Consider the following 25,834-nt stretch of genomic DNA (forward strand, 5'->3'; position numbering starts at 1 on the left):
TTTGGTCCCCCATGTGCATAAATGGCTTCCTTATGTAAATCTGAGTTACCACAGTCAAGCAACTAGGCCTCTATCTCTTACGGTTCTCTAGATATAAGCACTTAAAACTACCCCCATCATGAAAAAAATACCCCATATCATGTTTTGGTCCCCCATGTGCACAAATGGCTTCCTTATGTAAATCTGAGTTACCACAGTCAAGCAACTAGGCCTCTATCTCTTATGGTTCTCAAGATATAAGCACTTGAAACTACCCCCATCATGAAAAAAATACCCCATATCATGTTTTGGTCCCCCATGTGCATAAATGGCTTCCTTGTGTAAATCTGAGTTACCACAGTCAAGCAACTAGGCCTCTATCTCTTATGGTTCTCAAGATATAAGCACTTAAAACTACCCCCATCATGAAAAAAATACCCCATATCATATTTTGGTCCCCCATGTGCATAAATGGCTTCCTTATTTAAATCTGAGTTACCACAGTCAAGCAACTAGGCCTCTATCTCTTACGGTTCTCAAGATATAAGCACTTGAAACTACCCCCATCATGAAAAAAATACCCCATATCATATTTTGGTCCCCCATGTGCATAAATGGCTTCCTTATTTAAATCTGAGTTACCACAGTCAAGCAACTAGGCCTCTATCTCTTACGGTTCACCAGATATAAGCACTCAAACCTACCCCATCATGAAAAAAATACCCCATATCAAATTTTGACACCCCATCATGAAAAAAATACCCCATCTCAAATTTTGACACCCCATGTGCATAAATGGCTTTCTTATGTAAATCTGAGTTACCACAGTCAAGCAACTAGGCCTCTATCTCTTACGGTTATCCAGATATAAGCACTTGAAGCTACCCCATCATGAAAAAATGACCCCATATTAATTTTTGGACCTCCATGTGTGATTTTTGTTCCCCATATTTTAAAACTTACCCCTTATGTAATATTTTACCCCTATAACTCATAGTTTATTACCACCAAGCTTTGTTTTATACATTGAAAATTACAGGGACCATAATTTAAGATGGGGTACAAATAACATGATGCCGGGGGGGGGGGGGTTTATTTTGACAGATGGCGGGGGGGGGGGGGGTTTATTTTTTCACATGGGGTAGAATCTCACTCCTCAACTGGGATGGTGCCGCAAATGTTTGTAACTAACGTATCTATCTTTATTTTAGGAATTGGACGAATGTATTTCTGATCTATGGCGTTTTTACTGCCAGGGTGGGTGTCACTGTCCAAGCCATGGGGAAACTCAGTGCAAACGCCCGGACCGGCCGGAATTCCCGAGGGTTGAATGCTTACCGTGTCCGTGGCTTGGTGGAGTACCATGGCATGCTGATTTCTTTGCACCTCAGTCACCCACTCTCATGCTAGCCTATGTATGTATGTACTAATATAGTATGTGGGAAACATTATAGGAGAGAAAGAGATAAAGAAAGAAAGGAGAGAGGGACTGTATTAAGTCGAGGAAATACAAGCAATAAGTAAGGGAGAGAAGAGAGTCAAGTAGTTTTTCAGCCAACTATAAGCATACATTTTCCCCCGTTTCAAACGAAAATGCCTTGATTGTTATTTTAGTACTAAAACTTTTTTTCTAAAACAAAATTTTTATATAAAGTTACATTAGAAGGCTAAGTTTCTTATTCATTACAAACAATTTTATAATTATATTGTTTTCTTCCTTGGATGAAAAAACAATTTAGTCAGTAGAGGGAAATTTCTGCTGTGAGTTGGCTGAACAGTTTGAACAGCCAGAAAAGAGAAGAGGAGAAGCCAGTCTCGGAAAGACTCTGATGCTGTGAGGGCTGTGTGTCTCTTTCTATACATGTTGTGAAAGAAAGATTTAAATCTGAGCAGACGTGATATAATACTAATAGTATGTTAATTTCATTTTGTGCTTGGATGTTATAACAAGTTTTTCATAGATGGTGATAATTCAGTGCTTTTTTGTTGATTGTGGAAGTCTTATCAAAAAGTTTATATGTTGGATGTGTGAATGAATAAATCATCTTGACCCAATCCATCTGAGTATTATACATACTCAAGCAAAAAAGGTTTCTAGCAAGAAACAACCTCCCACAACAACCCTGCTTGTGTAAATAAGTTTATCTGTATGTTGTAGCATAACGTTATTGTTAATAAAGCATTGTGTTTTGCTTAGCATATTCCTGCTTTTTATATCTCAATGCTATTTGTATAGCGATGGTTACAAAATATCAATTTCTCTAAATGTGATGACCAATGTTTGAAGCGGTCGTGGCGCGGCCTGCTGCCAAAGCTGCAGAGGATGGCCGCCGTCCCCCGGAATCCGCCAAGCCATCAACGACGGATTCCGCTAAAATCTCGCAGGGCCGGCCAACGGTCAACTGCCCCGCAGAGGAGATGGTGCCTCCCCAGGCTAAATTTTCAACATTCTCGTGTCCTACAGATGAAAGGTAAAACACATTTTTATGTAAAAAATATTTTTTTATTCTTATAGTACAGGTGTAAAGTTGGGTTGAAAGAAAGCTGCACAAAAATCAAATAAACATTTTATTAAATTGTTGTCTTTCTTTTTCATTTCTAGTGCATTTTAAATTTTTAATAAGGAATTCAGTTAAGTCTCTTTATTTTTTAAAACTAATTTTCCTACACCAAATAATATTATTTTGTTACCTAGTAGCCTAGTAGGTTTGATTTTTTAGACTTGAAAGAATCTTGATAATAAGATTTAAAAACATGAAAGTAAGAATTCAAATTTTAGTTCAGTTAAACCTTAATTGGATGTTATAAAAAGGAGGAAAAGGTGATTTAATTGTCTGTTAATGTTCTCTTTAAATTCAATGATGCATGACACATCTTAATGTATAAAGGGATGTAGCATTGGATAATTGTATTAAGTCAAGTCATTCTCACAAGAAAAACACTGAATACATTACAGGAGGATATTTCATTGAATGGATTTAACGGAAAGTTGGCGAGACCATTAATGTTTCCTCTTTATCATAAGAAATTTTTTCTACAATAAAGTTTTCTATTTTGAACGACTTGAAAGTTAAACTATTGGGATAATTCAACTAAGAAGATATGTAGATATTAGATATGTACTAATGTAGCATTTCATATTATTTTTAAAGCCTACATGTAGAAATTATTCAATATGCTATTTCTCTTTTAATACTTATACAAACCTTGAAATTCTACTCGTTATACACTGCACTGTTTGTGAGGCTATCTCTTTATCTACCAGACGAAAATGAAATAGTAACATTATGTTCAAATTCAATAAACTCAGATTAATTATTTAATTATGCTAAAAGTTTCTTCGCATTACTTCTCAATTGGATAAACTTTTATGTTTTCATTTAGATTATTAACCCTTTACAGTCGGGCCCCTTGCCGCACCTTAATCGGTCGGGGGGGGGGGGGGCGTTCAACGCCCCCCCCCCCTAATTATCTCAGTTCCTATTAGAGCTAGAGGGCTAAATTTTTTTGTGCAAGTCCCCTGTTTGATAATGAATTTCCGACCTTTTATAGGTCTAAGTCAATTTTCGCTTCCTTCACCCTTTTATTTAACAACCTTTGTTTTTAGGTCTTTTTTTATTTAAAAATTTCAAACGGCTGTAATTTTCTTATTTTTGAAGCTAGAAGAACAACTTTTTTCCAGAAAATGTTTATTTTTATGTAAATTTTACATTAGAAATATCAAAATATAAATTTGAGCGGCCGCAGCTGTACTTGGCAGCTGCCAGCCGCCGCAGTCGGCGGTCGGCGGGAAAACGGCGGCGGATCTTCATGAAATTTTAATACGTTATGTAGACATGTAAGAAAAGCATAAGTTTAAAATTTGAAGTCTCTAAGTCAAAAATTGCGGATACAGGAGCCTTTTAAAGATTTCTGGAGACCTTGAGGATCAGGACCTGCAGGATCATACCTGGAACCTGAAAGTGACTTGAACACCTGTATTTCATATAAGGATGTACTACTAGAGGATTTTTTAGTATTTTGGTATGATAAAATGCTTTGTTTTAGTCAAAAAAATATTTTTGCTCTTTACCTGGATGACCCTGCCAGGTTTGCTGGCATCCTGTGCCCGCCAGGATGGAGATATTCAAAAAATTCCAACTCTCAGTTGTGTGTCATACCCATACTTAAAAAGTCAAGCAGTTTGGGCTCTTTATCTTTCACACACAGAAAATGAGATAGAAAAAACCGGATGGGGGGGCGTTCAACGCCCCCCCCCCCCCCGACCGTTAAGGGTTAATGTTTTTATTAAGTAATTAGTGTGTAAATATAAGATTCTATTTCAAGATGAAATACACTAAAACCATTTCGGGACTTCCCATAAAAAGGAAAACTCAATTAGATCAGTGGTAAGCAAGATATTAACGTTCTAAACAAAAAATCTTATCAATACACTAGCGGCTTCGCCCCTAGCCTCTAGGGGCTTCGCCCTATATAGTTTTGGGAAGTCAACCCTCCCTAATAGAAATATTCAAAAAAATATTCTTTGTTTAATTACTCTGTGATAAAATTAAACCCAGGTTGTGCGCTTTATGCACAAAAATTTTAATTTGTACAAATTAAACCCAGGTTGTTTGCCGTATACAAAATTTCAATTCGTAAAAATTAGACCTATGTTGTTCGCATACACAAAAATTAAAATTAAAAAAAATATATTTTGATTTTTTTTTTTGGGGGGGGGGATTCATGGGGGCTTTGCCCCATGTTGCAGTGGGTTCCCCCACCCCTACTGTTTTTTGTTTAAAAAAATAAAAAAATAAAAATTTTGGAAGTGGGGATTTTTTTATTTTTTGGGGGGTTGGAGTGTCCCACCTCCCAAGAAAATAGCTTAAAACCACCAGAGGACCAGTAAGTATATTCCCAGAAGGGTAGAGCCCAATTTGATCAGCAGTTACTGAGATTTTACAAAAAATGTAAAAAAAAAATTTTGGGGGTTGGATTTTTTTTTTTGGGGGGGGGGGTTGAGGGTGTCCCACCCCCCAAGAAAATAGCCTAACACCACCACAGGACCAGTAGGTATATTCCCTGAAGAGTAGAATCCGATCGGTTCAGTGGTTACCGAGATCTTAAGGGACAGACAGACAGACGGACAGACATCAAGCTACTTTGTATTATAGATATATGTAACAGGATGGTTATTTTCATATGGTTTTAATTTTTTATGGTTTTAGGGCAAATTTATTATCTTTTAATGATTTCTCAAAGTTAACTGAAATTATTTTAAAGAAACACATTGCAGAAAAATATATTACAGCATCATTTATTTTGACATAGACGCAAACTCGCATACATACATAAAACAAGGATGACAATATTTACATATCATCAAAGCGAAATAAGATATTATGTTAAGCAAAATTTTCATGTAAAGGGAAAAAACTACAAATATACATATATTGCTAATTAAGTTATTAAATTATTCTTAATTTTACACTATAGATAGATAGTTTCCCGAATTTTATTTGATTTTGAAGGATTTGTTTTGTTATGACCTGAACCTAATATGTAGAAAATGGTTGCTCTTGAAAAATAGAAACATACACCTCATTTAGAATTCAGCATCTAAAGAAGTGAACACTGTGAAATGGGAAGAGTAGCATCACTATAAAAAAAAATAATAATTCCTATTTTAAACTTAGTTTTTTTTTTATGGGGGGTTGAGGTAGAGGGACTGGGTTTCTGTGCTCAACAGCGCATTTAGATGGAAAATGCAGCTGCTTGTTTAACCGTCAATATCGCCAAAAACCGTTCTCTCCCAATTATTATTTTTATATATGGCGTTTTTTTTGGCTCCACCGATTTGTTTGAATTACTTCATTTAAGCCACTGGCAGACTTGAGCAAAAACGCTTTAAATCATATAAGACTGAATTTTTTTGTGTTTTGATAAATAAATTACACTCTGAATATATTTTTTACAGTGACTGGTGTTATTCTATAATCTACTAGTTACTGCAGCAAACTAAACTTGTGCCAATAATCTTAAAGTTCACTCTTAGTTTTTAATTTGCCCTCTATAATTTTCCACAAAGAATTTGATTTAATTTTCAATGATACAGACCTTTTTTTATCTACTTTTTTTATTAATAGTTGACTAAGTTTTTATCGTAAAAATATATGTCTTTTGTATAAAAAAGGAAAAATACAGAATATCTTTTTATCTGTAAGGTTTATTTATATTTATTTTTGATACACTATACATGCAATACATGTATTATGTATTTGTGTATCATATAATTATAATCAGAACAAACTAATAATAACACATCAAACAAAAATGAGGGAAAATAAATTCAGATATATTGGCAAATTGATTTTGCAGTATGAGGGGAATGTAATAACAAAATTGTTTTTCAAGGATTAATTAATTCTCTTTATCAATATTTGGAGTCCCTATTTTCATTTAGTCAATATCTGTTTGAAATTACAAGAATTAAATCTCAATACCAATTAGGTAATAAATTCAATAAAAATAAGTTTTACTTTAATGGCTATAACTCAGAAAGTTCAATTATGGCATATAGTTTTCAAAGGCCAAAAATGTCATTAAAGTGGAGTCAAAATAAAGAATTATGTTTGAAAAGTAGTTCTTTTTTGTAATGTGGTATGTAAACAACAATTACACCAAGGTTTTCTAGAAGGATTTCGTGGGGAGGGGGTCTGAGCGAAGAGAAATCCAGGACTTTTTAAAATAACCTCCCCCCATTCTGAAAAAAATACCTTTCTAATTCTAGAATATTGACAAAAAATCCGGATATTCGACTGTTGAACTCTGTTATTATGTGCGCAAACGTAACTAATTTATTTGATGATAGATGACATATGAGAAGAATGTATTTAATAGCGCCCCAGTATCAAATTATCAAACTCAATCAAACTGAGAACATTATTTGAAAGATTAGAGATAGCGAAGCTAATTATCTTTATTAATATAAAATAATCAGATATCTATAATACAAAGTAGAATGATGTCTGTCCGTCCGTCCGTCTGTCTGTCTGTCTGTCCGTCCCTTAAGATCTCGGTAACTACTGAACCGATTGGATTCTACTCTTTAGGGAATATACCTACTGGTTCTTTGGTGGTTTTAGGCTATTTTCTTGGGGGTTGGGACACCCCCAACCCCCCCAAAAACAAAAAAATCCCCCTTTTTTTTTTTTTTTTTTTTTGCTGAAGATTTCCTTGGTCATTTTACGAATTTAACCAAAAAAAATTTTTTTTATCTCCTCTTGGGTCAAAGCCCCTAGAGGCTAGGGGCGAAGCCGGTAGTTATTAATAAAAAAAATTGATTAAATACAAAATATTATTTTACACAATTTAGTAGATAATGAATAAATGAATGTGAAGATAAACTTTTAGGAATTAAAAAAAAAAATGAGTTATTTAAGCAAACAAAATTTAGCATAAATGGATATTTAAATCCCAAGGTATTAAATGATCGAGCATTAGCTCATCATTTAATACCGAGGGATTTAAATATCCATTTATGCTAAATTTTGTTTGCTTAAATAACATTCTATTGCAACAAAAAGGTGATGTTAGCAAATATTTTCTTGAATAAAATCATAAAACGTTTTTTCATTTAATTTTCATTTTTTTCACTGTTGTGTTTTTATTTGACATTAAAAATAAAAATCATAAAAAATCTTCCAAATCAAAGAGAAAAAATCTTTGAATTATTGGTCAATTTAAGTTCAAAGATTTTTTTATTGTAAAAAGTTAATTTTTTAAAAATATTTTAGAAAAAAAATCTTCTAACAAAAAAAATTATCATAATCCAAGATGGCGGCAATACATGTAAAATAATATTTTCAAAACAAAAAATTAAAACTTGAATATCTTTTTTCACAGATTGAATTTCAAAAATCGGTCTGACAGTTTTTCCAAAGTCAGTATGATCTATCGAATGAAAAAGGTTTGAAACTGATAGAACATTTCTTTATACTAAAACATATTTTTTCTCCCGTTTTTTCCCACACTTCAAAAAAATGAAATTCAATGAAAATTAAATGGTTCTCACGTTAAAAAATTTTTCTCACGGGTCCAAAAAATGAATTTAAATGAAAATCATATGTACCATTTAAATCAAAATAAATGGTTCCCACATTCTAAAAATTTTCCCACGCTTGACATTCTTGAAAAATGCTAAATAAATGGACATTTAAACAAACCAAAGATCGCGTTTTTTGCAATGGAATGTAATTTTTTGACAACGCACCTGCTATAAAATTGTACTCACTGCTCTTAATTGATCAAACATATTGTTAGATTAATTTAGCTGCGAATCTTATGGATTTACTTGCCCCTTTTTGTATATATTAATAATAATTTTTTATTTGATTATAGTATTTTTCTTCTTCTTATGTGAGAAACTTATAAATTATTCCTTTTTGATATATTTTCAACCATTAGTTTTGCTCTCGTAATGATAATGTTAAGTTGTTTACTATAATATCCTTTTGATTACCTTTCATGGACATACCCTTATTTTCCATAGCCCAGGAAATATGGATTAGTAAACAGGCAACAAAAATTAAATATGAAATATTGAATGTTAAAAGTTATAATAGATTCTAAAGAAATCTAATTTATATTTTTTTAGAAATAAAAACTCTTCTTTAGTTCGGATTTAGTAAAAATAAGCGTTTTTAAAAGAAAATATAAAAAACTTTTTTACTTTATCTTTAAGATACTATAAACGAGATAATGTTAAGGCTTTTTTATCTATCTCTTTACCCTTTATGCTACTTTGCTAATTGGTATCTGCTAAGAAGAGTGCACATTTCTTGTTTGATTTATCTTACTCTATCTTTTTTTCTCCCTCTCTTTTTTCTGTATCATTCTTTCCACCTTTTCCTTTATCCCTCTCTATTTCTTTCTTTTCATCTATCTCTTTCTCTATTTCTCTCTTTTATGTGAAAAGTTGTAAAAGTGTGGATTTGGATTGGATTGCATGGTTAAACTTAGTTTTAGAATTATCCAACATTTAATTTTTTCTTGTTTTTGGCACAGGACTCATCAAGATTTAAGTGCATAATTAACTAAACCTAACAATATCTTGTCAAGTTTTAAAATGAAAATTAAATACTTGAAAGAAAGGAATACATTTAGCTCGGTTTGCTTGTCCAAATATTTAGTCAGAGAGCTGAAATTCTTATTTTGTTAAGTTGTTTCATTTTTTTTGCAAGCCATGAAAGCATGATTAAACAATTTCACCTATTCGTCTTTAAAAAGTCAATATCAAAATTTACCATAGCAAAGTTCAACCAAATATCTACCCTTTAAATTATTCTATTTTCCATGATAATACATATTTGCACATAAAAATATTATTCCCATGTCTAATAGCAAAATTGTTATGTTGTGAAATAGATTAAAGGATGTTGCTATAATTTCCTTGGCGCCATTTTATACCTATTTTTTTTATAAACTGCATATTTTCTCAAAGCAACAGTGCAACTCTATATAAGTGGAAACATAATTAAAGATTGCTTTTAATGTTATTATTTTGGAAAATTAAAAATGATTGAGACTACTAAAATTACATAAAAGATTACTTTATCCAGTTCTACAAGTATATAGCAATGAAAAATAAATTTTGTTAAAGATTCAAGTTTGAATCAAGTTTTTCTTAATGAATATTAAATCAAACATTAAAGGTTAAGATGGCATGAATTTAAATTTAATTTACTGCTTATATTGTTGAAAATAAATAAAACGATTTAAACAGGTCTGTTTTTCAAAAGCTAACTTAAATTGAAATGAAATATAGTACTTTAAAGAAATGCTTTTAATCACTTTAGCAATTTTTTATCTTTATAGTAATAGGAAATACATTAGGATTTATTTGATCTTGATTAGCCTGTGTAATATGTATAGGTAGTCAGTCAAAGAAATTATATCGCACACATGAAATTGTTTTTCTAAAGAATATACCTAGTCTGTTTTAGTGTTGTTTCTTTAGTTGTGTTTTTTAAAGAAAGGAATTATCATTTATTATAGATAACTGTTAAATAGAGCTCATGTACGAATGGAAATAGCCCCAAACCATCCTTAATGCTATTTGAAGCTTCCCCATTATGGAAAACTCAATCGATTCCGTGGGTAGCGAGATCTTTATAGACAAACAAACAAAAAATCAAAATAGTTTGTGTGTGTAAGACCTGTTAATTTTTAATCTAGATCCCATTAGTCTAATATGTTAACAATTTATGAACATTATCCTCTTGAAGAAGTATCTTTAGTTTTATTCGAGCATTATTATCTTAAATAGCGTTGGTAATATAGGTTTATTGTCTATTTAGCCAAAAAGGCAGAAAATTATTGTATATTACAAGAAGCGAAGCTACTCAATACTTTACTTGCCTTATCTAGAGAATTTATAAATAAGAACATTGGCGTGCACAGATATTTGCCAAGAGGTTTCAACCTTGAAGGGGTAAAATATATTTATTTTCTTTTTTATTGGAGTTTTTACACTCCCTTCTGCATTGGATAAGATTAAAACCATTTAAAATATTTTGGTAACATAGGAAGATAACCTCTTTAGAATTGGACGTAATCGTCCTGGTTGAAAAACACGAATAACAACACAAGTGAATAGCAATTGAAAAGAATTACATTAGAAACTATAGACAAATAGATATAAAAATTAAAAACTATCTCATTTGTCAGCCGAGTAAATTACTTTACCTTGTAAAATATGTTATGGGCAGGCGGACAAACAACTTGAGAAAAGTTGTAGATGCTTGGGGGAAACCACAAAAATTTCAAATTTCCAATGGCTTAACGGAATGATGGACTGATATCTGTATTTTGAGTAGCTTCGCACTAATTATTATCTTAATTATAATTATAAACATTAAACCACAAATTCTGGATCATAAATTAAATCAGTTTAATTATTTTTAATGAACTGTGCAAGGTATTTGTACTCTTGTTGTGTAAAAATGTGTTACTGTTAATACAAAATTAAGAGACCTGTCCAAATAATATTTTAGATACGCCCTAACTTTTAGTGCAAGGCGGACGTTAAGACAAATGAATAATTGTGATAGAAAATCCCTAGGTACATTTTTCCTCCCATTTGTCTTAATTTTTAAAAGTTAAAACATTTACAGGGTCAACCTACTTCTACCAGGGGCGTCCAAGCTTTTTATTTTGGGGGGGGTAAAAATTTTTGAAAGGGGGGTAATTCGTTTTTGGGGGGGGGGTAAAATCGCAAATTTTTTTAAATTTTTTTTATTAGAGATTTTTTATTTGGGGGGGTAAATACCCCCTCCTAAATAGTTGGGGGTGCCTACGGCACTCCCAGGGTAGGGTTAAATTTTAAATGGGGGGGGGGGGTAATCGCCCCATTACCCCCCCCCCTTGGACGTCTATGACTTCTACGATCTGCTTTGCCATTGTAAAGATCTTGCTGGACTTTTATACATCGAGTAATTTTTAAAACTATGATAATTTGTATTTTATTTTTGTAATTTTTATCGTTTTTCAAAATTATGCACATGTCAAAGTTTATAAATCTAATAAAATTTAAAATGACTGTTTAATATTTCTTTGTCTAATGTCCTAGGAACATGCTGTAAAAATACTAAGTCAAAAATTAACAATTGCCAATAATTGATTCCATGCTTTTTAGTGTAATATTCAAATTTAGTTTTTGAAACTTATTTGAATAACAAACTTCAATATAATATATTTTGAAGAGGGGGGGGGGGGGATGGGTTGTGACACATTTCAAAAGAATTTTAGGACATAGTTAGGTATAATCTACAAATAAAGAAATAAGTTTTGGCAATCAAATATGTGTGTGTTGCTATTTAACATGATTTGGGCGTGAGTGTTTATGTGTTCACATCTTATCGCATATATAGGTTATTCTTGATTATAAATGATTCTTTCTACATTGATTTATATACATGATATCATACTAATCTTTACTATTTCCATTGTTTTAAAAATATTTTATCCTCCGGCCAAGGGCGTTTCTATGGTGGTTATTTTTGGTCGGTTCCAGTTATTTTAATTTTATTTTGGGGGGAGGTGCAATATTTTGTTTAACTTAATATTACTTTCAGGTCCTTAACAAACAAGTTTACGGGATCTTAAGACAAAACACACCATGAATTTTTTTTTCGGGGAGCTAAAGGGATTTATATCCCCAACGATGCTACACAAAATCACCGCTTCTGTAGATTACAATTAGATGTAAAAAAACGCGAGGACACAATCAAAATTTAATGCGAGTCACAAAATTTGTTAAGAAAACGTTATTATACAACTTTGGGGACTAGTGTAATAAACGTCCCAAAGTCCCCTTCCTCCCTGGATTTTATCTAATTTAAATTTGGGTAAATAATAATTTTAACGTTAAGATTGATTTCTTTTTAATATCTAAAATCTATTCCTTAAAAATCCATTAAAAGTTAACACATTGTAAAATTATCTTGAATACACATACATACATAATATATTTTCTATGCTGAAGTTTAGCTTCATTAATATTCAGACAAATTTCATTGTAATGAGATATTTGGCCTGCCGAGGTTTATCATGCAGGGTGTCTACTCAATAACTTGTATATGTTTTAATTAATATTAAAAAGTATTCATAAGGAAAGGAAAAAATCTTATTAAGGTGAAATTCTGAGATTATAAAGAAAACTTGCTCTATAGCCAAATAAAATGGTAAAATTACATTTTCATTAAGAAGAAATATTAATTGCTAAATGGCTAAAAAGTTTTTTTAAAATTTTTTTGTTCAGTGTAATGCATGGGCTTTCAGGAGAAATTTTTTTACTGAAATTGGTTTGTAAAGTTATTGATAATATGTTTATATTATTTCAGGTATGTTATTGTATTATTCACACAAAATCATTTTGGAGACACCTTGTATTTATACTATTTACTTGTTGTAAAATCTAAATTATATTTCTCGGGCACCCTGTATCTATACTAGTATATGTTTATCTGCTTTAAACACTGATTTTTTTTTGGTGGACAGGACACCCTGTATTTTTACTTGTAATAGTTTACCAGCTATAATCTATGAATATTTTGTTGGGCACCCTGTATTTATACTAGTATAGGTTTACCTGCTGTGAACCCTGAATTAAATTTGAATTTATGAACTAAGCATTAGCTTGATATACCCGCCAGAGATGTGGGTCCATAACTCTCTTTGTCTATCTATTCCTATTTTACTTGATAAAGGATACTAACACTTTGTCATATTGTGGTATCATTTTGAAATCATCAAAAGTAATTAATATCTTAGGTAAAATAAAAATTAAAAATATAATATGTGACAAAACCTTCTAGAATAGATCCTCCGCCCTGGATACCAACAATACCAGAAATAACTCATGACCCAGTGACCTTCGTGTTAAAGTTTTGTGCTATAGCTACTTTGCCATTTGTAAATAACATTTATTGCATTATTTTTTTGCATTAAAATTATTTTATCTACATATATTTTTATTAGTGTTGTAGGTATGAAAAAGCATTTTGTCCTTAAACGAAATCAAACTCTTAATTTTTACAAAGTATTTTGGAAAAACGTCCATTGAATACTGTTCTGATACTAGTAATATCATCAATATCAATATCATACTAAAAGTAAGAAGCATATTTTTTTGCTTTTCTTTGATTGAAAAAAACCTTATAACATTTCTTATTGTCTTTAATTTTGTATAAATTAGGAATGAACAAACTGTAGCGTTCAATGTGTTTTTAAAAAAGGAGAAGCAGTTTATTGTTTTTAAATGAAGATTTTTAAATTATTGTTTTGGTTCTGTGCATATTATAATTGAATGATTTTATAACTGAATGAAAAGAAGAGATAAAGAGAACTTAAATTTTAATGATTCTTTTAGTTGGCACATTTTGCCTATTATCTACATTTAAAACAGTTGAAAACTTTTAATTCTTTTCCACCCCCCCCCCCTCTCATCTATCTCCCATCTCTCCCTGCTTTAGAAAAAGAAAAAAGATTTTATTTAATGGTCTGTGTAGAAACAGGAAGAGAAAATTGTCATAAAAGATTTTATTTGGAAAGATATTGACTATGGCAGAGAGAAGAGTGAATGGAAATATCATTTGCTTTTATATTTAATCAATTAAGGATAACCAAGTGCTTTCTCTCCAAATGCCTATTGAGCACATATAACCCCTACCTCACTGTTTTGTTTTAAAGACAAATCAAAAATAAGGTAGATGTGCCTATTCCCAACCACTGCGGGAGGTCCTAACCGCGCGTGGCTACCCAGTACCCGATTTAACCTAACCTAAACTGTTATTAGGTGATATACAAACGGGAAAAAACTTATTTTCAATTTTTTAAAAGGGTTGAGGTTATCATGTTGATTTCTATAAATGCTTGCTTTTCTAAAATTTTAAGGTTTATTGCTTTTAAAGAATTTTACTTTACTTGCCTAAAAATTCAAAGAATAATTTATATTTCAAGAAATATTTGTATATTACAAATAAGAATTAAAGGAATTGTAATATTTTCTAGAAATGTTTACGTTTAAAGGAATATTGAATCATACTTTACAGTACTAAAAAAGACTGTTTCTTTAAGTTTTAACCGATTTTTAAAATCACGTTTTGTAATAAAATACCTATATTTTTTTTATTAAATTTGATTTGTTTCCAGTATGGCATCGAAACCAATGGATATCCGCTGGATTAGAACCAGCTCTTAGCCATACTTAAAAATCATGAATAGTATCGTATTATAGACAATTTTCCACGGAAATTAAAATAAAAATCCTAAAGGTATTTTCAATTTTGTTAGCTCGGGCCTTCGGCCTATCGGATGTAACAAAACTGGTTTTGATCATATATTTTTTTATTTTAATATCTGCGAAAAGTTGTCTATAATACGAGGCGATAAATAACTTCTCTTGCTTTATAGTAGATTTATAGTTAAATTTCAAATATAGAGGACTTTGTCATTCACTCATCGGTTCGTGGGATTTTACCAAAAGTTGAACCTTAACAAATGTCTAAGTACCCATTCAAAAGTTAGAAAGAAGATTTCCTGTTATTTAAGATTAGACGGACAAATCTAGGGGTTAGAAGAAGTTTGCTGAAAAAGATATTTAAATTTTTAACACCTATTCTATTTGTATAGTACACAGTAATGAAAAAGAAAAGTCTGGCTGTGCGCCTGTTCAAAATTTATCTGCTCTGATAATCTTAAAATTTGATTAATCTTGGATTAATGTTTCCCTCAGGGATAAATGGATTTAATTTAATGTCAGGAAACATTTAATATTTGTGATTTTTAATGTTTTTAAGGATTTGACAATAGTATTAAAACAGATCAACTCTTCGTTTAGATTTATATAGTCTTTACCTCGAGATCGGGATATGTTATCACTATATATTTAGTATGAGTTTTAAAAGAGTACCCGTCTGGTTTCTGGTAATATCCGTAAAGGTTATGTGTTATATAAGTAAAAAACAGTAGTAGAACGATAATAGTTATTTCTCGCATCGTATTATAAACGGCTTTCCGCGGATATAGAATGTACAATTATAAGAATAAAACTAGTTTTTTAGCCCCGAGGTGCCGAAGGCACCGGCTAAAAAAGCTGGTTTTAATCCTATGATTGTACATTGTTATATTCGTAGAAAGCTGGATATAATTCGATGCTAGACATAGTTTTTTCGTATGGATGAGAACCGGTTCCTATCCACCGGATTCGAATGAATACGAGAAAAATTTATTTGTCTATAGTTCTTTTCAATAAGAAATACACATATTTAGTGAATATTATCGTTCTACTACTATTTTTAAGCCTTAAAACACACACCTTTACGGATTCTACCAGAAACCTACCCCTCTCTTTATAAGTTTTTAGGTGCAATTTCTCTTGGCGGTTAGGTGCGGGAGGGGGGGGGGGGGGGTAGATGACATGCGTTTTTCTTCCATCTAAAACCTGCCCAGGATATTTACCAAGCTTCCCAGAAAATCGCGAAGTGATTAGTACGGTCGTTTACGAGATCTTACTGTTCGTTAATTCACACATATTGTTTGGTAATTTTTTTACTTTTTGATAATGAACCAATTCCTTGATCCTTGATGTTTTCTTCTTGGTGAGATTGCTTGAAGCAAAAATAATTTATAATTCAGCACAAAACGTCTCGGCTCTGTATGTAAATAGGAAAGTGATAAAAACATTTTAAAATTCAACCGTCCCTTACAGCCACACCCCCCCCCCCTCCCCCACCCCCTACAAAATATACATTATACATTATGCATTAATAGAATTTTATATTCCATCATGCCTTTCCCCTCCTAAATAATTTTGAATATGCCCTTATTTTCTAATCACGCCTTAGATGAATATATGTCACTGAAAATCAACACATTAATTGTTGACGAAAAATGATATATTGGCCTAATTTTACATATATTTATGTATTAAAATATGTATGTGTATATAAATCAAAAATATGAATGAATTTAAAGGGAGTAAAATATGTTCCTATGCATTAAATCAAGATAAATTACATTTTTACACATAAAAATTAAAATATTTTTCCATTGTAAAAATGTGTTCTGAGATTTTTGACAATTTACAGAAAAATCTGTTTTTAATGAAGTTAAAATAAATATAAGGCCATATTTTTTTTATTAATACATAGAAATGTTTAGTTGTCATCTGTTTACATACAAGGTCGATGGTGACAAAAACTTTTATTTAATTACCTTTCAAAATATTCAAGCTCTGAAAAGTGTTATCAGTTAAGGTGGCCCTTGAGTTCATCTAATTACTTCTTTGTCACAGTTAACTTGAATCTTTGCTTGCAATGAAATTTGATGTGGATTATGTCTTTTAAATAACCTGGAGTTAACCTTAAATTATGCAACATAGCTACAGCACTTTAGTAACCTATTTGCAAACATTTCTAAATAGTCAAAAATCTTTGTTAATGTTCAAACGCTACTGTAAAGAATAGAGTATTTTTTTTATAAATACAACTTCTGCGAACTTCATGCCCCCAATCAGAACACCATCAGAAAAAGTTCCATGGGGTAAAATATCAGAAGCTTTGGACGATATTCTTCAAATAGTTAATTGTCTAATCTATTCAGTATATTCTATTCAAAATTTTTTAGTGCAAATATGTTTTCTTTTCCCCCCGTTAAAGTTAGCTGCCTGGCGGCACGACATGACTGGCCCAGTTGCTTACACCATTTTTATTGCCTATTTTGTTTGATGTATATAAATGCAGCAACAAATGCATTTTCAGTATTTAAACTACCCACCATGCCACCCCCACTTTCCCCTATTAAATGTCCACCCCTATACTTGTTGTTTCCAAGAACGCGATTAGGTTATCATATCCTCCTACTTTCAATCCTCCTACTATGGAATTTTTTATAGCATTTTGGGTCTATTTAAAGGGAAATTGAAAATTGTTAAGGAATGACTTTGTACTTGACTTAGAATTTAATTTGTCAAATATCTTAAATAGTTAAGAATTTCCACGAGAATTTCACTGTGCTCTCCCTTCTGTGCATATTTAATTCCTTGCTAACTTTTACAACTGGCCCCGAAATTCTTTCTGGGTAAAGCAGGGAGGTAGGGACGGGACATTGGACTGGAAACCAGTTTTATATAAACACGTTTTCTCATTCGCTAGATCAAACACTTTATTAGTGTAATTTTATTATATCTTGATTGGTTGGTTCAAACTAGGAGTGTGCAAACGGTTCACCCAACAATTTTAATCAACAGAAGGTTGTTATCAATTGGGATGTACATCTATAATTGTCTATTGTCTTATCTCTTAGGATCCCTGGAGTATAGCCACAGAACCACTTTGAAAACTACTTTATAGAAAACCAAAAGTAGCCGCTAAATTAGCTGTTCCATTTTTAAAAGAAACATTAATACCTGTTTTTGGTTATTTGTTTTATGTATTGTTCAAACCTATAAGTTTAGAATTAACTACCTTGATGTAACTCTAAATTTATCCATGAACTCATCTCCATAAAGTATGTAGTTTCTCTTAATTATTTTGCAAATAAAAAATATGGACAAAAACATAAGTTTGCATAAATTGAAATTAATGATTTTTTAAATACAAGTTCAAGTATCTAAATTCCAAATATTCTATATCAATAAGTTGAATAAAAATATTAATCCTAAGAAAATACTCATTAAATAAGTACAATTATTTTCTTATTGAGTATAGCAGAAACTAATAAACAACACTTCTTCATGGAAAGGAGAAGTACCTTGTGATTTTAAGATCAATGAAAATAACTATTGCTATTTTACTTATCCATTGGAGACGGACGATTAGTTCTTCGGTGGTCTAACATACTCTATTGAAAGAGTATCTATGGTTTTAAAAATTAAATAAGGTGTAATTTTCCTTGTTTAAAAAATGTAAAATGCCTTTAAATTACTCATTAAGTAACCTACTATAAGATGCATTTACAACCCCCACAGGGAGCAGAGATTAATATTAGAAAATAAAGATTGGAAATTGGTGGGTGGTGGTCCTAAATCAAATCAGTAAATAATACATGTAGGTATTTAAAAGGTAAATGATAGGATGTGGAAATTATTAAAGTGTGGTTTACTGATTTTTTATAATTATGCAGAGATTCTTAACATTTAAGGATTATTTACATACAGTTTTTATAAAATTCTATTAACTATGAATCTTTCTTTCTACAATAATTTCATATTTTGATGTTCGACTTACTTTTAATAACATTTTCAATCTATGGAACAGTTTATGAACTCCTGACCTCAATAATTTCCATCATAAACAGAGGGCAATGGCTCTACTCTAATATTTTAAGTTCGGTTACTTTTTTGTCATCCAACTTGTTGAAACCAAGTAGGCGGGTAGCTGTTATAAATACAATCCCACGTACAGAAGTAAAAAATACCTTTCAAACCCAACTATAAAAAACTTACATAAAAAGCGTCCCATAAAATTCCAAGGTCTTTTGAAATACAGTCAAATATACAAAAAGTAGGTATAATTGCTCAATTTAGTTATCTACTTCATTTCAAATGAGAAGTTGGTTAATATGTGATACTAATTAAAAGAGAATGAGATGCAAATATGAATAGGCTTTTAGAGGATATAAACTAAGAAACCCGATCCATACTTGATAATTATATACATAATAAGAATATTCTACACATAAAAATTTTCTTAAATTGGTTGTAAATGGAAAAGGAATGCGCTTGAGACTCTTTGTCATTATCCACTTATATTCAAATACAGCTGTGGCGGGCGCACGCTCGGAAAGAAACGCTACGCCTAGTAGCATATATAAGGATTAATAATTAGCATCGTTCTTTAAATAATGAACTGCGAATTTGAAAAAAATATGTTCTTTCTAAATTTCCGAATCTCTCACAAAAACATTAAACTTCAGATCACTCTATTAACTTAGATTTTATAAGTAGAGCTTTATATAAAATGCCTCAATCTTAGACACAATTTTAAACATTCCTTAACTCACTTTTTGCTTGAAATTTTAATTGTATGGAATCCTGTGACAGGGAATGTTATTCACTTATCTTAATTTTTCAATATTTCTAAGGTACGACTTACAGTTTTAGGAACAAATCTCCGAATCTTTGGTGTAAAAAACTTTGGGTACTTTTATTAATAATTTCTTGGTTGGTTCAAACTGAAAGTGTCCAAATTACCTATTTTAATCTAAAATAGGGGTACTTTTTTATTATTGCTAATGTCTTATCCCTTAAATATTTTTAAAATTTAACCTATAAGCTTTCATTCTTCCCGAATTTCATTTAATCGGTTTTAAATCCTTTAAGGGAAATTTTAGATTAATGTTACATGACTTGATTTAAATAAATTAAGATCACTGAAATATTATTTCTGTCCTTGGAAGCATCAAACTGATACACGGACCAGTTTTTACATGGATTAAATATATCAGAAATAGAAAACTTTTCACAAGAAAAAAGTTATCGAAGATGAGCTAAACAATATGAAATTATAATATTATTTATTTGTTATTAATATTATTATATGGCTCTAAAAGACTAAAACCAAATTACGCTGATCTCAGGTAACCCCCCCCCCCCTCGCATCTCCCTTGTTATACCTGGGTTTTAAAATCGCTTATATTCCACCAAAAGATTGAGGTTTTAAAACTAAGTATCAGCTGTATCTCCAAACCTTTTTCCATTTTTGGAATTTGTCCATCAAGTAACTTTTTAAGCACCAATATAGATTGAATTTGCGACTCATGTGGAACTTACGCGCGGCTAACGAGCCGCCTCGATGCTTTATTTGAAAGGCAAGCTCTGTGGACAATATAATTGTCTGCACCACTGTCTTTTTCAGATGCAAGTCTCTCTCCCTTAAATATATTTGATTAAAATTAAATCTTTGCAGCATGCAGAAAAATAAACTTCACATATTAATTAAGGTCTTTTTACTATAACAAAATTTACTTTATATAAATAAATTTAATTATAATAATAGTCTTTGAGTAAAAAGTAGCTATGATAATGTTTTTTTAAGGCATAACATTTAAAGTAAAATTTCTCTCGGACTAAAATCTTATTCCGAATTCTATTTATTTCCGCTGGATTACAACCGGTTCTGTAACATACTGATAAATCATGTATCGTATCGTTTACAAGAAAAATAAGATATGAATCATAAAAATATTCCCTGTTTTATAGAGACTAGGCCTGCTGCCCCATAGGGCATCAAAACTAAAATTAACTCTTTTATTTAAATTTTACCACCCGCGGAAAACTGTCTATAATACGATATGCAATATATAACTATACTGGATAAGGTTTATTTATTTGTTAAAATGATATTACTTGTGTAAAGTTATATTGGTAAAATTACAACCCCAATGCTATAAATGTGTATGACCATAGCGTAGAAATAATCTTGTTTTTTTTCTTCTCTTTGGGGATCCAAGGGGCAAGAAAATGAACAATAATTTTTGTGTAAACCTCCAATTACGATAAATAAACTTACTTCTTTTGTAGATGAAAAGTTTCGAAACTAAAGGTTTTGTAACCAAGTAATCAAGATTTGATAATAGTATCCAAAGATTAAGATCGTGTTAAAGAACGTTGGGACAAATTTAGAGTCCAATGCAATGTCCCCTCCATCCATGCTTCTCTCTCACTCTTACAACTTGCAAGCGTGAAATTGGTCTTTGTGTTATAGAAATTACAAGAATATATGGAATGGGTAAAATTACTAGAGAAAATTTTAAATTAGTAAATAACTCATATTAAAAATAAGCTTTATTTCTCCAATTTTTACCCTTGCCCAAACAATTATTTTGAATAAAAGATGTATGAGCAAAAATAATCATGTGAAAAAGTTTGGCGACTAATGGACATAATCGTTATGGTTATGCCTTGTTAAGCTATTTTATAATATGCATTACATATTTATATGCGAGGAACTGATAAGATTGTCAAGGATTTAAACTCGTATCCCTTATTCCGTGATAAAACCAGCGGAATATGGAGAAAGAAATACTCGGAGAGCAAAAACTTGAAATTGTTTCTTTTCTTCCCTCAAACACACACACACACACACATAAATATACAATACATCCACACACAAAACTCACCACCATCTAATTCTAGGGGTTTAATATACTTTTTGTGTGTAAAAACATATCTTTATTACGTTTCACAATATTCAATACAAAACAAACTAAATTATTATTAGCATAAGGAGGTGAAAGATATCTTTTTTTTAAGTATGCTGATATTACAGTCACATTTCGCTAATAAAAATCTCTAACAACTTGTAAAATATTTTTCATAATAGTGAAAGCGTAGCAACCTCACAACTTTGAGATGTTTAAAGTAATACATTTTTTAAGCTAATAAAATATGTATGTTATGATTGTCTCCATAGGTTAGGTTAGGTGAGATGAGGCAATCACGATGAGATGTATTATTAATTTTTAAACATTGCAAAAGTGTGATATGATAATTTCTTCACTTGCGATATAGAGGATCAAACCTTCTAGTTCTCTCTTCAAATTCATGTAATGAGCTATGTAAAATTTTCCATAAAGTTTCTGAATATTTTAAAGTTTTGAAGTAAACTTAAGAAAAATTTGCACCTCAATATAAGGAGAGTATATTAAATCTTATTCAGGGAAGGAAGAGTCATTACCTTGAATAAAATTTATTATTGCGGGTAAGCGTTAGGGAATAATTGACGTTCTAATGGGAAAAAAAACTTTTTATTGGTGTATATATCATACCCTCACAGAAGAAAACATCAACATACAAAATGAAAAAATGGTTTAATAAAGGTTTAATAAATAGGTATAGTTTAAATAACTGTACCTTTTAGCCACGAAAATAAACATGTATTTCAACCGTAAATCCTGTATTCTATTCACTTTACAATCATGGTGTAAAAAGTTGTAAAAAAAAATTTGGCAACCGCTCATTAGTAATTCTTGATTCTATAGACACATATTCAGTCAAAGGCACATCACGTTGTTAGGACAAAATAAAATCTTAATAAGCTGTTATTGATAAGTAATTATGTGGGACTTATAACACTAGAAACTAGCCACAGTATATAAGGTGTGAAATGTTACCTAGGACAGGGATGTGGTATCTTAAACATTAAACAAAGATGTTTCTATTTTTTCTGCCAGTCTCAAATTATTACGTTGAGAAGGATTGTATTATTTTTCCTCTAATTTTGTATAAATATAAAGATATAGGTATTAGCTCGCGATGTATATCTTTACTTGCAAAAATGTTTTTCTTTAGGTGAAGTATCACTTTCCGTTGATGGTCCTGGCATGGCCAAGGTAGCCCTGTAGTGTAGTCTAGATAAGATAATAAAACATGTATTAATGCCATGAATTTGCTAATGACTGTGAAAGTTTAGTCCGTGATTGTCCAAGAATTTAGGGATATGGGCATATTGGCATATAGGCATATTGGGGATAAATAATTCTTCATTACCAGGAATCAATTATAAGGTGAAAAACACTGCTTTTTACTTTTAAAACACTCTTTGAAGAGATAGAAAGATTAATTTTCTCCCAATGAAATATCCCTGTATCCTTGTTGTGTGTTTTTTGTGCTTTAAATCAGGGATATAAGGAAATGATAATAAAGCAAAAGGCCTTAGAGCAGTGTTGAAACTTTCCCACCATTTATTTTAGCATAAAAACATAGGAATGAGACTATTTGTCATAATTGGAAATGTATATTAATTTCATGTCCATTATCTTATTCCTTGAAATCCCTGGTTCTAAGAGACAAATGATAGCGATGGTATCAAGAAAAAGGAAAAATTTACCTTTATTTTGTAATGGCATAACGTAGCCCCAACCATTTTGAATTTTGAGCCCTAAAATAGAGAGTACCTAAGGGAGTCGACAATTTTGTGACCCTTTATTGTCTTATTATTTTGTATGGGAAGGGGGAGGGGGAAGTTTTTAACTTACTCACAAAATTAAGTACACTTCACAACAAAAGGTGGTGGGTGTACATTTCTAAATATGTGACTAGAGATAATCACCAGAGAAAAGGTGTAAAATAAACAAACACCATTGGATTCTAATTTAGAAGTAACATGATGTTTGTCTGTGTGTAGCTTAAGCTCTCGCTTAGTCCTGGACCGTTACAGAAAATTTTAATTATTTTTGGGAGAGGGAAAAGAAATCGCCACTAGATAAAAAAAAACACCCCCAAAAAGATTTTTTACTTGTAGATAAATTGCCTTTGATGATTCTTTTGTTTATATGACTAATTTTCCTTCACATATGCATATTTTATAAGTATCCTAAGATGTTAGAAATAAATAATTATGAAGGTATTCTAAATGGCTTTAAAAAGTGTTATAGTATGAGTGCCCCTCCCACCCCCCCCCCCACAAAAAAAATATTTTCTACTTTAAAAAAAAACTGCAATTCCCTTCCTTCTTTCAATTTTAGATTTTGATTAATTTTTCTATAAGTAATTTTTCAGTAATAATCATTGTTAATTTGCCCATGTGCAATTGATCACAGAAATTCAAGAGTTGATAAAGTTTACTATTTAGGATATTGTTATCCTTGTTTTGGGCAGAAGAAATTTGTTTACTAACTTGCACTGTGCATTTATAATAGGCTTAGTCAGGAATAAAGGAATAGTGACATAAACCATCTTCTCGCATTTTTTTACATAATCAAAAAGTTACAAATGGAATTCTAAATTTTTTGTACTTTTGATATTGAGAGCTCCTTTTACATATCCCCGTAACCCTGAGCTTAAGGCTTTGTTTTCTGCATTTGCTAGATTTACATTTTCTTACCCACAAGTAATGGAAAAGTTTTAAGAAGCTCAGCTATTCTATAATTAGTGTACTTTGGTACTGGGATAAAAAAATCCACGAGTTGTGTGTGAAGTATATTTTTGGCGCATCTAATTATTTTCAATCAAAAATTAATCATTTTTGATGAAAATTAAAGCATCAAAATGTTTTGAAATATTTTTTGTTTCATGAATGGTCTTAGATGATATCATCTATGTTTTATTGATTTTTTTCTCCTATTAAAATGGTTGATTATGCTATTTATTTTTCATCAAATAATTGTAGCCATGCATTTTTTATTACAAAAAACTTTGTAATTATGTGAATTTTGCATCGAATTATTGATATGAAAAAATAGTAGCATTTAATGAAATAACAACTCTATTTAGAACATTTGCTATTTATGATATATTATAACCATTGACTCTGGATCAAAAAGAAAATTAATGAATTCTTTTTCTCCAGGTAAGTCAAAAAGAAGAAATAAAGGACGTTTTAGCTAGTCTAAGAAAAGAAGAAGTTTACAAAAGGAAGTCCAAACTCCATTTTGTATATAAAATATAAAAAATTAGCCTTTGTAAAACAAAGGGCTTTGAACCATAGTAGAACCAAAGTTTTAAAATAAATAAGTATTAAGGTTTTTTTTTTTATGCAACCATCTCGTAATCAGTGAGCAAATGGCACTTAGAATTCGAATTTCCATCTATAATTTTGCATGAGTAATCCTTGGTAGGTCTATTTTCCCTAAATCGAACAAAAAGTTGGAAAAGTAATGGCTAACGGCTGGCGGCTCAGCCGTTTTGCCATTTTTTGGATATCTATATTGCAAATTAGTCACGAAACCTATCTCCACATGATACTCTTTTCCACTCTAAAATGTGTGTGCGAATGGGGCGTTTGTCCATATTTAGGTATGGAGACCGCTCTTCTATGAGTACTACTAAATCCTAATTTTAATGCAATACACATAGACATTCTCATCGTCGGTTCGCTTATTTAGAATGCTTAACCCTCTATTCCCACAAGTATAATACGAATTTGGTTGAGCTGGTGGAAGCTCAACAAAAGACCCACGCGAAGTATTATGTTGCTTTAACCTAAGAATAAATGGTTGGTTTTGATATTCGATTAGAATCATATAAGTATATTAAGTATTAAGGAAGGAAAATGTTTTTATAAAGTGTATTTATATCACAAGTGCATAAGTTAAGTATGGAAATATTTACAGGATAAGTGTTAAAATTATAAGTAGAGTAGGACAGAAATGTGCCCTAAGTCCCAAGCAGTGAATTGTGCTAAGTGTTAGAGTTCTAACATAAAGCCTGAGCTCAATTCATGCTAAGTACTAAGGGGCCTAAATTTAAACTACAATGCATGCCAAACAACTAAGTCATTACCTTTTTAAAGCCAGAAAGAGAAGTTGATGGTAGGAGAGTTAGTAAATAACTGAATAAATTCAAGAGGTACATGCTATAACATTAGCTCTG

General features: G+C 31.1%; 1 protein-coding gene across 4 annotated transcripts in view; it reads left to right on the forward strand.

Annotated features, from left to right (window-relative positions):
- Window positions 1-1,718: 1,718 nt before the first annotated feature.
- The window catches only part of LOC145330092 (uncharacterized), a 75,257-nt gene continuing 51,141 nt past the window's right edge, over window positions 1,719-25,834 (forward strand). For all 4 annotated transcript variants that reach the window (XR_013883262.1, XR_013883263.1, XM_080174675.1 and 1 more), the window contains exon 1: window positions 1,719-2,450. Coding sequence is in view for 2 of the 4 variants with exons in the window: in XM_080174675.1 (XP_080030801.1) it covers window positions 2,257-2,450 (194 nt within the window). In the remaining 2 variants the exon portion in view is untranslated. The remainder of the gene's footprint in view (window positions 2,451-25,834) is intronic.

Source organism: Acartia tonsa, chromosome 1, assembly GCF_053477335.1.
Source record: "Acartia tonsa isolate MP-2025a chromosome 1, ASM5347733v1, whole genome shotgun sequence".
Classification (NCBI taxonomy): domain Eukaryota; kingdom Metazoa; phylum Arthropoda; class Copepoda; order Calanoida; family Acartiidae; genus Acartia; species Acartia tonsa.